This window comes from Lachnellula hyalina (genome assembly GCF_007821495.1).
Source record: "Lachnellula hyalina strain CBS 185.66 chromosome Unknown contig00097, whole genome shotgun sequence".
In the NCBI taxonomy this organism is placed as follows: domain Eukaryota; kingdom Fungi; phylum Ascomycota; class Leotiomycetes; order Helotiales; family Lachnaceae; genus Lachnellula; species Lachnellula hyalina.
Window position 1 is genome coordinate 56,982 of NW_022157211.1, and position 14,433 is coordinate 71,414.

Below are 14,433 nucleotides of genomic sequence, written 5' to 3' on the forward strand. Positions count from 1 at the left end.
CACCCAGCATGTCAAATATATATATATATATATGTATCATATAAACCCAAACCCAACCAAACCCCTCTCTATCCACTAAACCCCTAACCTATTCCCCTACCATCCAATCAAGAAACAACTATATCTCCTGCCATACATATTTGATTTCCCCGCAATTCCACCTCCCATCATCTACCAACCCCAAGCCATGGCAGGAACAACCAACATATCCCTCGTTAAATCCACCGAAGGAGAAATCCTAGAAATGGGCCCCGTCAAAATCCGCATCATCGAAGACGGCTCAAACACCGATAACCGCATTGGCGCCGTCATGCTAACCATCGCGCCCAATACCCCCGGCCCGGCTTTACACTGGCATCGTATGCACGACGAGACATTCCTGATCACAAAAGGGAAATTCCTTTTCACAACCGGTAATACCCAATCCTAACTCCACTCCCCTTCCCCCCCCCCCTTCTCATAGACCCCACCCCAAACCATATCTCCAAAAAAGACAATCTATAAACTACAAACCAAATAACTCCAACTGCAACCAATAGACAAAGGCACACACACAGCCTCTGCAGGAGACTACGTAATCGTACCCCCAAATGCAATCCACACATTCGCCAACCCCTTCGACACGCCCGCCGAGTTCTACAACAGTTTCACGCCAGCCTACTACGTCGACTACCTACGCATGATGGCGAGCGAGGCGCGCAAAGCGGACGGCAAGCTGAGTAAGGAGAAGGCGTTGGAGGTTATGGCGCAGTTTGCTACGTTTCCGCCTGAGGTGAATGGGTGCTGGATTTGACGAAGTATAGTAAAAGTAACGGTACCTCCATAATGCTTGCTGTCTGTAATTATCCAATGTTTATTTATTAGGTGTAAGGTTCATGGAGGCGTGGCGTTAGGCTATTCCACTCGTCCATCTAGTTACTCTGTATTAATCCAGAAGGGGAAAAGAGAAAAAACGCATCTTTCATCTTGGCTTCCCTTGCAATTTTCTTTGGTGCTTTGTAAAATCAGCCTACTCTTAAACGTGCATTACTCTTATGCCACGAAAACCACTCTCTCAAGTACCTACTTGCATCTCATTAATGACCCATCCGCGCTATGGATCTGAACAAGGGAAAAAGTCTACAGCAATAGCAATTATAACATCAAGAAACTCATTATTGTGTTGCCTCAACATTGCCCAATGAAACAACCAAGAAGATCATACGCAAAGACACGTTGGACTGAAAGCACAACGAAAGCAGCAGACATAATAAAGTCATTAAAATATTAATATCTCAATAAGTAGCGCCTATATGTATTCATTTCCCACCTGTTCTAGCTAAGGCATCCTGGGTATTTAAACTCATCATCACTCTCCTCAAAATCAAAATATAAACCACTTATACAGCAGGTTTCTCCCCGCTACTGCTAACAGTTCTCTTTCCCCACCCTCCCCAAAAGCCCCCAGTTGTTGCGTTTGTGCTTGCAGGCGCAGCCTCCACCTTTGGCGTCGGCTTATTCATATACCCACCTAAACTCGTCACACTGCGATCAACACTCGCGACGCTAGGACTAGGCCGATGAACCGCAATGCCCGGAGAATCGCCGCTTCCCATACCGAGCAGTTTTTTCAAACTCTCTAGCTTAGCTTTGTATTCCTCCGCCTCCTGCCTCGCGATAGCTTCCGCAGTCTTGGCTTGTACAAGCTCAAGAATAATGATATCAACATCAACATCCGGCTTCACTGGAGCGGTCTCGACCGGTATGTTTTGGGCGAGGCTGTGGTTCTCAATTTCTTTAGCAATGACAGCGGGGTTGTTGACAAGACTAGAGGTACGCTTGTTGAAGGTTTGGGTTTTCACGGAGCTGGTACGGCCAAGTTTGAGTTGGCGAAGACCTCCTCCATTAGAAGCACTCTGTGGCCACTCGCTCTCGGCTTCCTTGCTGCCGTCTGGAGTTGACGAAATGACGCTTTGTCTAGCACGAATACTATGTATCTGTTTTTCTAGCCGCTGCTTCTCTGAATGAGCATTCCGGATATGATGGTGGCTCTCCCTAAGTTGGTCCTGGAGGTTAGAAACCTCCTGGTGTTGTTCCGACAAGCGCCTGCTGAGGTCCTGTGTTTTAGAGACCTCAATAATGAGCTGCTCCTTTGATCGCACCAGCTCTTCCCGGAGTTGTGATTTAGACTGCATCATTGACGATCGGCGGTTGTTCACTGGTGCTGAAAACCGCTCCTCCACAACATCAAGCAAAGCTGACAGGTCGTTACCGTACAGTTGGTCAGCTAAATATTCGGGGTCTTCTGAAGCGTCTTCTGCGGAGGTTTCATCGGGGTTTGGCGACTCGGTAGGGAGAGTATCGTCGTCTTCGTCATCCAAGGCCACGTTCTCAATTTCGACCTCAACCTCAACAGGCTTGACTGTCTCGAGACTTTCGCCACTATCAGAGGTATTCACAGTCTCGCAGCTTGTCTTCTTCCTCAATCCATCAAGCAGCGATTTGACTGCTTGTCGATCCTCCTCGCGCTCCTCGCGTTCTCGTTGTAGCTGATTAGCAAGAATCGAGTGATCTCTCTGCATCTCACTAAGAGCGGTTAACAGATCCTCAATCTGCCCATGCAAATCTTTTTCCTTGTTCTGTTTTGAAGCATTTATCAGCACAGATTGCGTTTTGATTGAGGAGCTATCAGCGTTTGATGAATCGCGAGAAATCGAGGTAGCGTCGGTTGAAGCGCTCATCATACTATCTGACGCACCACCTTCCATCGAATTCAATGTAGATGCAAGGCTTTGTTTTGAAGGTGACCGCCGTAAAAAGCTTCTCGGCCGTGATGGTGCCGCAAGTCCCGGACTCAAATTGGCAGACTTTGTCGATGAATTTGAGCCAGCCCATAATCGTCCCAAGAAGCGTGCTGCTGCCGTGCCAATGTTGTCTGTCGGAATTGTAGTGTCGACTGTGCCAGCTTTGAAACTTTGCTCCAACGCTTGAAGGCTATCGTGTGTGACTACACCCGTTAAGCTGACAAAGTCATTCACAAACTCGTCCGCGTTGTAGTGATATACGTCCCATAACCCTCTTGAAAGCAATAGTTGCATGACATCTTCAAATTCACTACAAGCCAGTATTTTCTGTTCGTTTTTCCGCATCAACGAAAGAGCTACCCTCATTATTGTTTCTGAAGCGCCTTCTGCGAAGATCACATCGTATATCCGAAATAGCATTGGTAGTGGGCAGGTAACGGCGAAAAAGGAAAGGAACCATTGTGAAACATATCCGGGCTCGATTTGAAGTTCAGCCAAATGCGCAGAGAGGGTCGGGAGATGTTGCTTCAGGAGCTCGCTGAATTGGTGGATTCGAACATGAAGCCCAGACAGATCAGGGAGGAAGCAGTTTCGTAGATCATAATGTTCCATCAATCTGTGAGATATTAGAACAGGAATGTCAGTCTATCAAGCGGGGAAGCGTACCGGACAAGAACACAGAAGGCTTGTTTGTCGCCCATATGCATAAGCAATGGGCCAACAAGAAAGCCCAGTCCCTGGCAGTACCCGATTTTGTGATCGTATAGACTGAAGCATTTCAGCACCCGCCCGAGCATTTGCTGTCCATCTCCTTCTGGATCGCGGAACATCTCAACACCTGGGAAGCTTCGGCCTAGATCCTTCCCAATTATCCCCTCGTATGGACTCGATTCCCCGCAGAGCCGGTCGAATTGATCCTCTAGCAACCTATCTCTTGCACCAGACATACTCTGCCAAACCACACCCCTCAATGGTGGCGGAACACCACTTCTTATTTTCTTCGATAACAATGTGGGCAGGTATTGTGCCGTTCTGGTGTAATCTTGCACAAGCGCTGCGTAGAATTCGAGATCGGTCATAGGAGGGGCAGCAACCATCGAGTACCTCAGCGCGGGAGGAGTTGGGCCGTTCACCAGTCTTTTCAGGTGTTGCATAGATGGGGGTCTCGACTGCCTTCTTCCCAGTGTCTCCGTCACTTTGACCTTCGCAATGCCGGATTTCGGATTCGTTGCAAGCATGTTATTTTCCTGTTCTAGTCTGGCCAGTAATAGGGCAGTAGACTGAGGGGTTAGCATAGAGATCAGCATGCCTCAATTTCGGGGGCGTACATCGTCTGAAGACTCATTTCGAGGCTCATTTTCTTCTGTCTTCTCCAGCTCTTCCCAATTGACTTCTTCTGGTTCTGAAGCCTCTGTGCTGTCACTTCCCCGTCTTGATTGCCCTTCGGAGTCTGGTTCTATTGGGCTCTCGACTTCGTTACCATTGGGATCCATCATGGTGATCCTGGGCGATTCTTCTTTTTCCTCCTGTTCTTCCTGCACATCGTCCAGCGTTATATCGGGCGTCTGCACGCTCGTTGTATCCTCTTCGATCTCGGTGTCTTCTTCTCTGATGGCAGATTCTAGCTTTGTGGTTTCTTGTAGGTTGGTATCAACGGTCAAAGCCGGACATGGTGCTGGTTCGGATAGACGGACTGTGACCATTGAATCGTGGGCCAATGTCTCATTGTTCTTTTCGATTGGAGAGACTGGAGAGATTGGAGACACCCCAGCTCCATCGTAGTGTTGTTCGGACTCCATAATGCAAGAGCGGCCGTGAATTAAGATTTATAAAGCCAATTGTAGATGTAGGAATGAATTCCTTTCCGCAGTTCCTTCCCTTATCACCGCACACAAAACGACCTCCAAACTCGAGCCTCCTGACGATCGAGAGGCAATTGTGTCGAATTCCTTCGTTGGAAGTAAATATTCGCGTTTCACAAAGGAGTGGAATGGCTGCCAATAACTGGCTGCCAATAACAGCTCTGCGGTTGGTCCGGATTGTTTCGCTGTTTCAACTTCGACTCAGGTATAAATAAATGAGGGGATAAAAACACGGCAGCACAGGGGAGTATTATATGTTACAGTCCTTCCCAGGCAGAGACATTAAAGAGCGGATGTCCTCGTAAAAGAACGACGGCGATGAAGGATTGAGGATGCTGCGGCGGTGAGGTTGCATGGCAATGTCAGGTACTTGTATGGGCGTTGGGATGGGGAGGAATCCCAGATGGTCATTCAGGGGTGCAGCAGCGGCAGGCGGGTCTAGCTCGCGGCGGCTCATTGGTTGGTCACGACGCGGGAAACCACTACATCTCTAGAAAAGGGGCTGATCAACAATCTGTAATCTTGTCTTCTCGATACGGCCAAATCTTCAATGCCGTAGATTATTGATATACAACTCTCCCCTCACATTACCTCATATCTACCGATAGGTAAATCATCACTTCGTTATACGCCTAGCCATATTATGCCACAGATGGTCAAAAGGTGGTAAAATCATACCTGTTAGAACTTGGAGGCGTCAGATGCGTGATTTAGACTTTTCTCCTGCTATTCCAGGAGCCGTTTCTACAACTTTTGACCAATCCAATCCAGATATCATTGACTATCTGCATAAAGCCAAATTACCTTCCCTGCCCCTGCCCCACGTTTATCAATCAATACTGGGGAAGATATCAAGCTCAAGCTCAAGCTCAAGCATGCTCCGTGCTATCTCGATGAGATTCTCACTTCTTAATTCTTCTATCCAGCAACTTACATTCATATTTCTTTCTATCATGCTGGAGAATTTTCTCAACACGGTTTATCCATCGTTGTGTTCTTGTTTTTAGCTGCTCTCGATTAGTGCAAGTGTTTCAAGGGAGAAGCAAGTGAGCCGCGGCTGTTCTTGGCACTCAACTAGCAAGAGCCGGTGTTACCCCTTTTCTTACTTCACATGACCTGGTGTTAATGCCTCTTCAAATTTCAGGCCATTCTATTGTTGTTTGCATCGCCGTATTAGTTGTTAATAGTACACACGTTACTTAATATACTTTCACTGCTTGAAAGAATAACTAGCAGTTTCTCAAGACATGTGACAACCCCTATTCCTATTCCTATTCCATACATACAATATATAGACCGTTGATTCGTTCTCATCGAGGTCCTTCTTGACTCTATTGACCTTACAGGTTTCATTCAACCTTACGCTACATCCTACTCCTCACCTCTAGGCATTCTCATCCTCACCCTGCACAAAAGGTCACCCTCCAACTCTCCATCCCCGATCAAGCAGGATAGCCGGTATTTTGTCCGCATGCCCGGACATTTGCGCGTTGAATGGTTGCCCAAATGCTACATCGCTGAGAACGTCTAGAACGAAACAGGATATGAGGTTTTTCATGTCAAAGATTTCGCCAGTCTTTGCGTAGCATTTGATATGGTTGATGAGAATTCCCGTTTGACCGTCAATAATGGGTTGCATTTCTTCAATCGAAGCTTGTGAGAACCTATGACTAACTTGATGTCGGCGTCCAGAATGCAGCTTCTGAAATTAACAGTCAGCTAGCTTGAACCTTACAAAAAGGACATTATGAATTTACCGCTTCATCCCTCGTCCCAAACAGATTGGGATTAACATTCGTAAACCCATCAAAGAACTCCGTCTTGCCCATAACTTTGCCCGCTTTGTAAATAGCCGGGATAGCCTCCGCGTTTCAAAAATGCAAGTCATTAAGCCCAATACGTATCACGGGCCCGTGCTGTTCGTGTAGGATGTGTTTGTATACATAATACGTTTTCCACATGTTGGTCAGTGATGCGAGAAGGGGCCCCGGATACTTGGCTAGGGGATGGGGAAAGCGTTGGTAGACTATATACAAATATGAAAGTTCTTATGATTAGGCAATCCTCGTAGATCTACATAAAGTGCTAGTTAGCTGATAGGCTAAACCTATATGACTAATGTCTTTATATGAAATCCATAGCTTGATGTGTTCGCGGCCGCCTTTGAATATAGAGAATCCGCGATTCACGTCTAGATTTCATTCTATCCAGAGGTGAATCACCTCAGATGATTCGTAAATCTTAGTCCAGATTCATATATAACCCAGGAACCCATGATTCTATCAATTCTCACTTGATATTACAGATAATCTATGTGATTCATGAATCCTGAGAATTCATAAGCAACCCAGAACAGATGTTACCCCTATCTCGCTTAACTCCCCCTTGAGCCCATTCCCCTACCGCCAACCCTTTGAATCGAAAAAGTGTATTCACCTTAACCTGATTCACCACGTTGGAGCATTCGATCCACATTGATCACAAAGAACAATCCATAATGCTCGCTTCACCCCCCTCCCCCTCCCCCCCCAACAGGCAAAACCAGCTCCAACGGCAACCGACTCACTCACCTGCCTGCCATGCTCCCAACAACCTACAAGGCACAAGCAAACAAACCTCATCAAGATGCCAGCCTGGTACTGCTGTAAATGTTTCCAACTAGCCCGATACAAAGAAGCAAGTTCTCCTTCCATTCCATTCTATCCCCCCACGTCTCCACAATCACCACTAATTCACTTTGGCCAGGTTCTTTTCCCGCCAAACAAACCACCTAACCCCTCCACGGAACGGCCGCTTTGTTTCTACAAGAAATGCACGCACCTCTTCTGCCAGGATTGCATGGTCAGGAGTATCGAAAACGATGCTGCAGAGGTGGATCCTGATGCGTGAGTCGTCTTTGCTTTTACCCCGGGATGGGCGCAAGTGGGGCTGGGCTGATAAGTATGTATGGTAGGACGGAGAGCGAGGAGGATTCTAGCATCAATGCGTGAGTGCATCTCTTACTTCTGGGGGTGCATGGATGGCTGAGTTGTAATAGGCATGTGACTGGAGAAGAAGTCGGGGATACCGAGGAGGAAGATTATATGGAGGGTGAAGAGGGCTCGAGTAGCGGTGATCTGCAAACGGCGGATGAGGAGAGTAGCGTTACGGAAACGGATGTGGAGGAAATCGAGGATTACGAAAGCGCATGTGAGGAAGCGCAAGAACGGGAGGAAGAGGAAGAGGAAGAGTGGGAGAGGTCAAGGAAGAAGCAAAGGCAGAGGCAGAAGCGGATGGTGTGACGTAAGGGTACTACTACGTTGAGAGGAAATAGGCTGCAGGAGATAGAAGGACAGGTGGTGATCCCAATGCAAGAGTCTGACTGAAGTCATCGTTCTTCACATAAGGAGGATCTATCCGCCTTAATATTTTGAAGCATATATGAGGGCCTGAACCAACATTCAGCTCTGTTAGCCTCAATTTCTGGTTCAAAGTTGTCACTCCTTCGTGAGTTCTTTCTTCCGGATTTATTACTTTTCAAACACATTCGACATTACATCATGGCAAGCAGGACAAAATTGCTTTAATGAGTCTGAACAAGGGGATGAAAGTCAACCTTTTCTGAGTCAGGAAGGACAGATATAACAAAGGCCTCATCAGATGAATTTCCTAAAGTCTCTACTATTTTCATTAAGGGTTGCCAAACCGAGACATAAGTTCAGGTATGGTATTGACTCACCGATTCAAACAAGTTACAACAATGCACATGCTGCAGATATATAGGGATAACAGAATAACAGAATAACAAGTTATCAAGTATCGCCGAGGTATTCCATACCTTAACAGCATTCGCTAGGTAAAGGGTTAGAAATGGATCAAGGCGTCTCGAGCTAGTAAAATTCAAAGGGAATCATCTCGTAGTAGATCTTTCTCGACCGCACGGCCGGTACACTTGGGAATGAATAGAAGCATGGCAACAACGATTCTGGAGGTCGATCTAGTGTAAAGACGGTACCCCCTCGCTTCACAATGGCGAATCATACAGACACGTAATAGTTATACAGATCGTATCATATTTCATCCCATGCAGGGACGGTACTGCGGTATTGTAATGAAAGTTACGCATCACGATGAAATGCAATAGCCTCGGAAAGTAGTATACATACAACATACAACCATAAAAGTGACCGCAAGCAAAAAAGCAGACCTGTTATCCGAAAACCATGCTGACTGCCCGCAAACTACTCCGCATATCCATTCCTCCAACGCCCGAAAATGTTCCTTTGCTTAATCACTATCATCAAAGTCGTCTTCGCTCTGCTCGTCCTCAACCAGGGCAGACTCATCCAAATCGTCAACATCCATGTCATCATCGTCCGAGTCGATATTATAGACAGGCTGCTTAGAGGCCTTTGCGGTTGCAACAACGGCAGCGGCTCGTGCAGGGCGACCACGTCCAGGAGCAGCGGCAGGCTTTACCGGCTCCTCATCCATATCGACATCCTCATCCTCGTCCTCATCATCACTAATCACCTTCCTCTTTGGCGCCGGCTTCTTGGTGGGCTTGGACACGGCGGCCTTAGAAGTGGCAGGCTTAGCTTTGGCCTTGGGTGGTGGCGACATTTCATCCTCGTCATCACTAATGACAGTCATCTTCGCTCTGCTCTGCTTTGGCGGCGGCGAGTCTCCCATCAATATTTCTGAATCCTCATCATCGTCGCTGAAGACATCCTTCGAAGTGAGCTTGAGCTTGCTCTGCTTCGCAGCGTATGCTTTGGCAGCCGGTGAGAGTGCTTTCGGCTCGGTAGGCTTCTCAACTGGAGCAGCTTTAGCCCTAGGCTTTGGGGCTCGCTTTGCAGGACCCTTTGCGGCAGGGGCTGCTGCTTTGGCAGGAACCTTTTTGGCGATTGGCACGAGGTCTTCTTCATCTTCATCTGACAAGAAGCTGTCTAGGTTATCCTTCGGCGCTGGAGGTGCTTTGTGAGGAGACGATTTAGCCAGCATCTCGTAGTTTGTCTCGTCGCCATCAGAGAAATCAAACGTCTTGCTGGCCTTGGGCTTGACTTTAGGTAGATCATTGCTTACGCTCGTAGCTCTGCCGTGACTACTTCCAGGACGTGACATGGCGAAGAGAGAAACTCGTCCATTTGCATTGTCCAGAGGGGCCCCACCACCAATACCCTTGACCATAGCACCAACATCACCCAGCAGCTTGTCATCATCACTTTCAGACTCGTCATCCTCAATGATCCACTGCTTTGGAGCAGCTGCAGCAGCGCGTTTAGTCCGGCCATTTGATGGTCCGGGCTGCTCGCTGGGCGCCTTAGATGCTTCTTTCGCGGGTTTGGTGGCTTGCAAAGCATCAAAATCACCGTCTGACATTCCAGAACCAGCATCCTCATCTTCCTCTACACCATCAGAGCCAAGCCCACCTTTGGCTGTGGGTTTTGCCTTCTTCTCAAACATGCTGAGGAATCGTTGATGTGGCTTTTGCTCGACTTTGACGACCTTGGGAGGACCCGAGGCTTTGGTAGGTTTGGGATTGTAGTCATCATCTTTCTTAGCCTTACCCTTCGCACCCTTACCCGCTCCGATCTTTCGTGATGCTCGGCGGTTGGTGTTGCGAATGGACTTTTGGTAATCATCCTCCTCCTTCAACTGCACCTCCCATTCTTCGACGAAAGCATCAAGATCCTCGCACCACAGGTCCTTTTCACTTCGCCTTGCAAGAATGTCATGCTCTTCCTTTTTGCCGACCATCTGGGCCTTCAACTTATCAACGCGTTCTTGTGTCAGAGACCAAATGGGTAACTGCATATTGTCAGCAAGGCTTCACCTAGGTAAATGGAATTTTACTCACTCCGAGCAAATAATCAAAATCTCTGGCTCCTGAATCTTCGTCGGCAGCCATTTCATCGTCATTTTCGATGACATCGTCGGTCTCGCCAGCTTTCTGAGCATCCTTGACCTTAGGGAAAGCTTCGTATTCGCGATGTCTCAACTCTGCGACAAGGACTGGCTTCTTCTTCTTTGATACAACGAGTTTATTCTCAATGATCTCCGTAACAAATCTAGCCTGGTTTCGAAGTTTCCGATACTCGTTATCCATTTTTTCCAACCAATATGCCTGATAAGGGTTAGTAGAAGTCTTGAACAGTGACATGAAGACACACCTTTCGCTTCGTGTACATTGACATCCGGTAAACATAGTACTCATCCATGATATCTTCAACCTTCTCGTACTTTCGGATTTGACCTCGGGTATCGAAGGCAACCAGGTTGGAAGTTGCTACCGTCTTATTGAGCTTGAATCTTTCAGCAAGCCCATCAGACAAGGCACCCTTCATATTTTTTTCATCTAATTGGATTACAAAGTGAACGCTCTTGTGATCATTGTACTCCTTGTAATCCTTGATGAAAGACGGGACCTTCTCTCCCTTGATGATATCTTCCAGTTTGCCCTTGAAGTCGTCGGTCCATGTACGAATGGGCAACTCGGTGATCTCAACCTCGTTGTTTCCAGCCTCCCTCACCACACCATTAAAGGCGTAGCGGTTCGGCCCAGCTTCTTCGGGTATGCCTTTCCAGCCTCGGAACCATGGCACCATTGTCTCGAATGGCTTTTCCTCTCCATCATTATCAAGACGGCCCATGCGACGCTTCAAGTTCTTTACAACATCAAGGGGATGATAATTGGGAATAGTGGTACTCCAGCCAGTTCCAATACCGTCGGCACCGTTGATCAAAACCATAGGCACAACAGGAGCGTACATAGTGGGTTCGATTTTCTTTCCGTCATCGATATTGTGTTCGTAAAGTGGCTCATCAAGCGCAGAGAAGACTCGTCTGGCGAATGGCGATAGTCGCGTGAAGATGTAACGGGGGCTTGCAGAATCAGCACCGCCTGCCAGTCGGCTACCAAAATTTCCACTAGGCTCAAGGCAATTGATGTTGTTGGATCCAACAAAGTTCTGGGCGAGACCAACAATAGTCATATGCATAGATGCTTCACCGTGGTGATAAGCAGTGTTTTCGGAAACGTAGCCTCCCAATTCAACGACCTTCATATCTCGAACCAAATTACGTTTAAAGCATGCAAACATGACCTTCCGCTGTCCAGGTTTAAAGCCATCAATGACCGAAGGAATTGATCGAAGATTATCAGCCATGCTGAAGAGAATCAGCTCCTTGTTCACGAAATTATCGTAGGTCAAAGTCTTGGTTGAATGATCGAGATAAGTTCCAGGAAGGAAGTTTCCAAGCCAAATCTTACGCGCATCAGCCTTCTTTTTGGAAAAAGCAAGGTCAATCAACTCTTCCTCTTCCGGCTTTATTACTTCGAATTCTCTCAAATGTTGGTCAAGGTTAGAGAAGTAGACCTGGGCATCCTCGGGCAAACTGGTACCCAGACCCTTGTAGTACTTGTGTCTCCAACCTCTGTCATTCTCATGTCTGTCTTTCCAACTCTCATATTCGGGCATGGTAAAGAATGACTTGGAATGGATGGGTTTCTTGGGATTTGGGCCCTTCCAGACTTTGACAATAGGCGTGATAAACTCCTGGAAGAAGTCAGGCAGCTTGAGCAAGCTGGGAAACTGAACCTGAAGGAAGTTGATCAGAAGACCCTTGATGTGACTACCGTCGTGATCTTGATCGGCCATGATCATTAGGTGTCCATATCGTAGGCCGGTGGTATCCTTATAGACTTGCTTGTGCTTCAAGCCGAGAAATTGTTTGATGTTTTGGATTTCGGCATTCTTCGAGATCTGGTCAACACCTGCATCTCGGACATTGAGAAGCTTTCCTCGCAGAGGGAACACTCCGATGCGGTCAGGATCCAAAATCGCCCTACCAGCAACAGCAAGACCTTTGGCTGAATCTCCTTCGGTAAGAATCAACGTGCATTCATGACCACGTCTTGTGCCAGCAAGATTTGCGTCGACAAGCTTAGCATTGCTCATGCGTGAACGCTTGTTGCCATCGCTCTTGGCCAGTTGCTGGTCAGCCCTTGCAGCCTGGAAGTTCAAGATATTTTGAACGGCATCCGTTTGCCCAATTTTCTTTAGGAACCCGTCTGTTAGAAGACACGTGCTGCCAAACTGCTTGGGTCTAGTTGTGAGTGCCTCCTTTGTTTGTGATGTAAAGGCAGGATTCACAATTAGGGCGTTAACGAAGAGAAAGATATGGTTGCGAATTTGGTTGGTTTTCAACTGGGCTCCTTTCGAGTTCTTCTTCTTGACGACATCTAGAAGCTTTTCACAAATTTGATCGGCAATGTAGTTGACATGGGTACCACCCGAAGTGGTCGAGATCGAGTTAACGAATGAGACTTGGTTGAAGGATCCATTAGATACGGCAAAGCCGACTTCCCAAGACGCATGGGCTTTAGGGTCTTCAATTATGACAGACTGTATGGCAGGCTGAACACCTTCTTCGATTCCACGTTCCCTGCCGATAGCTTTTGCATACATCTCACAGTATTTGGCGAAATTTAGCTTCAACACACTGCCGTTAAGGGAAACTTTGACGCCCTTTACTGTGCCTGCCAAGTCGTAAACTCGGCGCTTCACCAAGGCCTCAAAGTCATCATCGATACCGCTCATCTTAAACCTCGCATAATCAGGCGTGAAGGTAACGCGAGTGAAATCCGAGGACTTGCTTGCCGAGATCTTGGCTTTGCCTATCTTGCTCATGTTGTCGGTCCAGATTTGTTTATATCTCTTGCCTCTCTTGGAATCCTGGGTTTCAAGAGTAAATTCTGTACTGAAAACATTACAAAGCTTGGCTCCGTACCCGTTTCGACCACCAGTGGTCTTGGCCTCTTCATCATTGTAGTTTGATCCAGTCAGCAGGTGGCCGAAAATCATCTCCGGAATATAAATCTTCTCTTTCTGTGTTTTGCATTAGCAAGTGTACAAAGCAAAGATTCTTAGATTGTCTCACCTGATGAATTTCAATGGGAATACCAGCCCCGTCGTTCTCGACGCTGATCTCGCCCTTCTCACGATCAACAACCACTTTAATGGACTTCATGCTAGAGTCATTTTGTTTGTTATCGGCAGCATTGACCAAAATTTCGTCAAAGATCTTATACAATCCAGGAACGAAGCTAACTTTACGATCCTCCATCTGTGAAGTCTCGGAGTTGAAAACCCACATCTGTTGTTCGGTACGCTCGACCGATCCAATGTATGTATCCGGACGCTTGATAATGTGCTCAAGCTGGGTGAGTTTCTGATACTTGTCCGTAACCGATTTATCCTTGGCGGAAGGTTTAGAGTCGGCTGGTCCGTCCATGTTCATACTCTCGTTGGCAATGTCTTGCAGAGGTTTACTATTTTTTTTTCTTTGTAGCAGGGGCCTTCTTTTGCTTCTTCGCGCTTGGTGGAGTATTGGAGAGCATGGATTCCTCGTCGAAAGGGTCGGCAGCAGATGGGGAACCATCTTCGTCGTCGTCGCTGTCGGGCTTGGGACGCTTCTTTGGTGCGGTTTTGGCCATCTTTAAGGTAGTCTGAACCGTCTTTTTCGGGACAGCCTTGGAGGCTTTTGGGGCCTTCGGGGCAGCAGCTTTCTTGGGTGCAGCCTTGGCCTTGGCCTTCTGTAGAGATCGAGGATTAGCGCCTGACGGATTATTGCATGAAAGTGAGGAGGACAGGTACGGAGAGGAAAGTACGGAGAGTCGCCAGGAACCAGGTTACTCACAGGAGCTGCAACAGGTGAGAAGCCGTCAGAATCACTATAGTCATCCATGACCGAGTCCTCTATTATGGAGTCATCCATGTTTTACTGCGTGGGCTCGACGCGCTCGG

The 14,433-nt window shown here is 47.5% G+C and overlaps 3 protein-coding genes across 3 annotated transcripts; all 3 read right to left on the reverse strand.

The window, feature by feature from the left end:
- Nucleotides 1–1,379: 1,379 nt before the first annotated feature.
- Nucleotides 1,380–4,582, reverse strand: RABGAP1L (Rab GTPase-activating protein 1-like; the record flags this gene model as incomplete). Its single annotated transcript, XM_031151528.1, has 3 exons — nt 1,380–3,399; nt 3,450–4,063; nt 4,112–4,582. The coding sequence occupies 3 exons, from the start codon at nt 4,580–4,582 to the stop codon at nt 1,380–1,382; spliced, it is 3,105 nt and encodes a 1,034-aa protein (XP_031004142.1).
- Nucleotides 4,583–8,911: 4,329 nt separating this feature from the next.
- Nucleotides 8,912–13,921, reverse strand: TOP2 (DNA topoisomerase; the record flags this gene model as incomplete). Its single annotated transcript, XM_031151529.1, has 4 exons — nt 8,912–10,435; nt 10,485–10,751; nt 10,798–13,515; nt 13,568–13,921. The coding sequence occupies 4 exons, from the start codon at nt 13,919–13,921 to the stop codon at nt 8,912–8,914; spliced, it is 4,863 nt and encodes a 1,620-aa protein (XP_031004143.1).
- Nucleotides 13,922–13,958: 37 nt separating this feature from the next.
- On the reverse strand, nt 13,959–14,404 carry LHYA1_G006594 (uncharacterized protein; the record flags this gene model as incomplete). Its single annotated transcript, XM_031151530.1, has 2 exons — nt 13,959–14,222; nt 14,327–14,404. 2 exons carry the CDS (start codon nt 14,402–14,404, stop codon nt 13,959–13,961), a joined length of 342 nt encoding a protein of 113 aa, XP_031004137.1.
- Nucleotides 14,405–14,433: the final 29 nt, after the last annotated feature.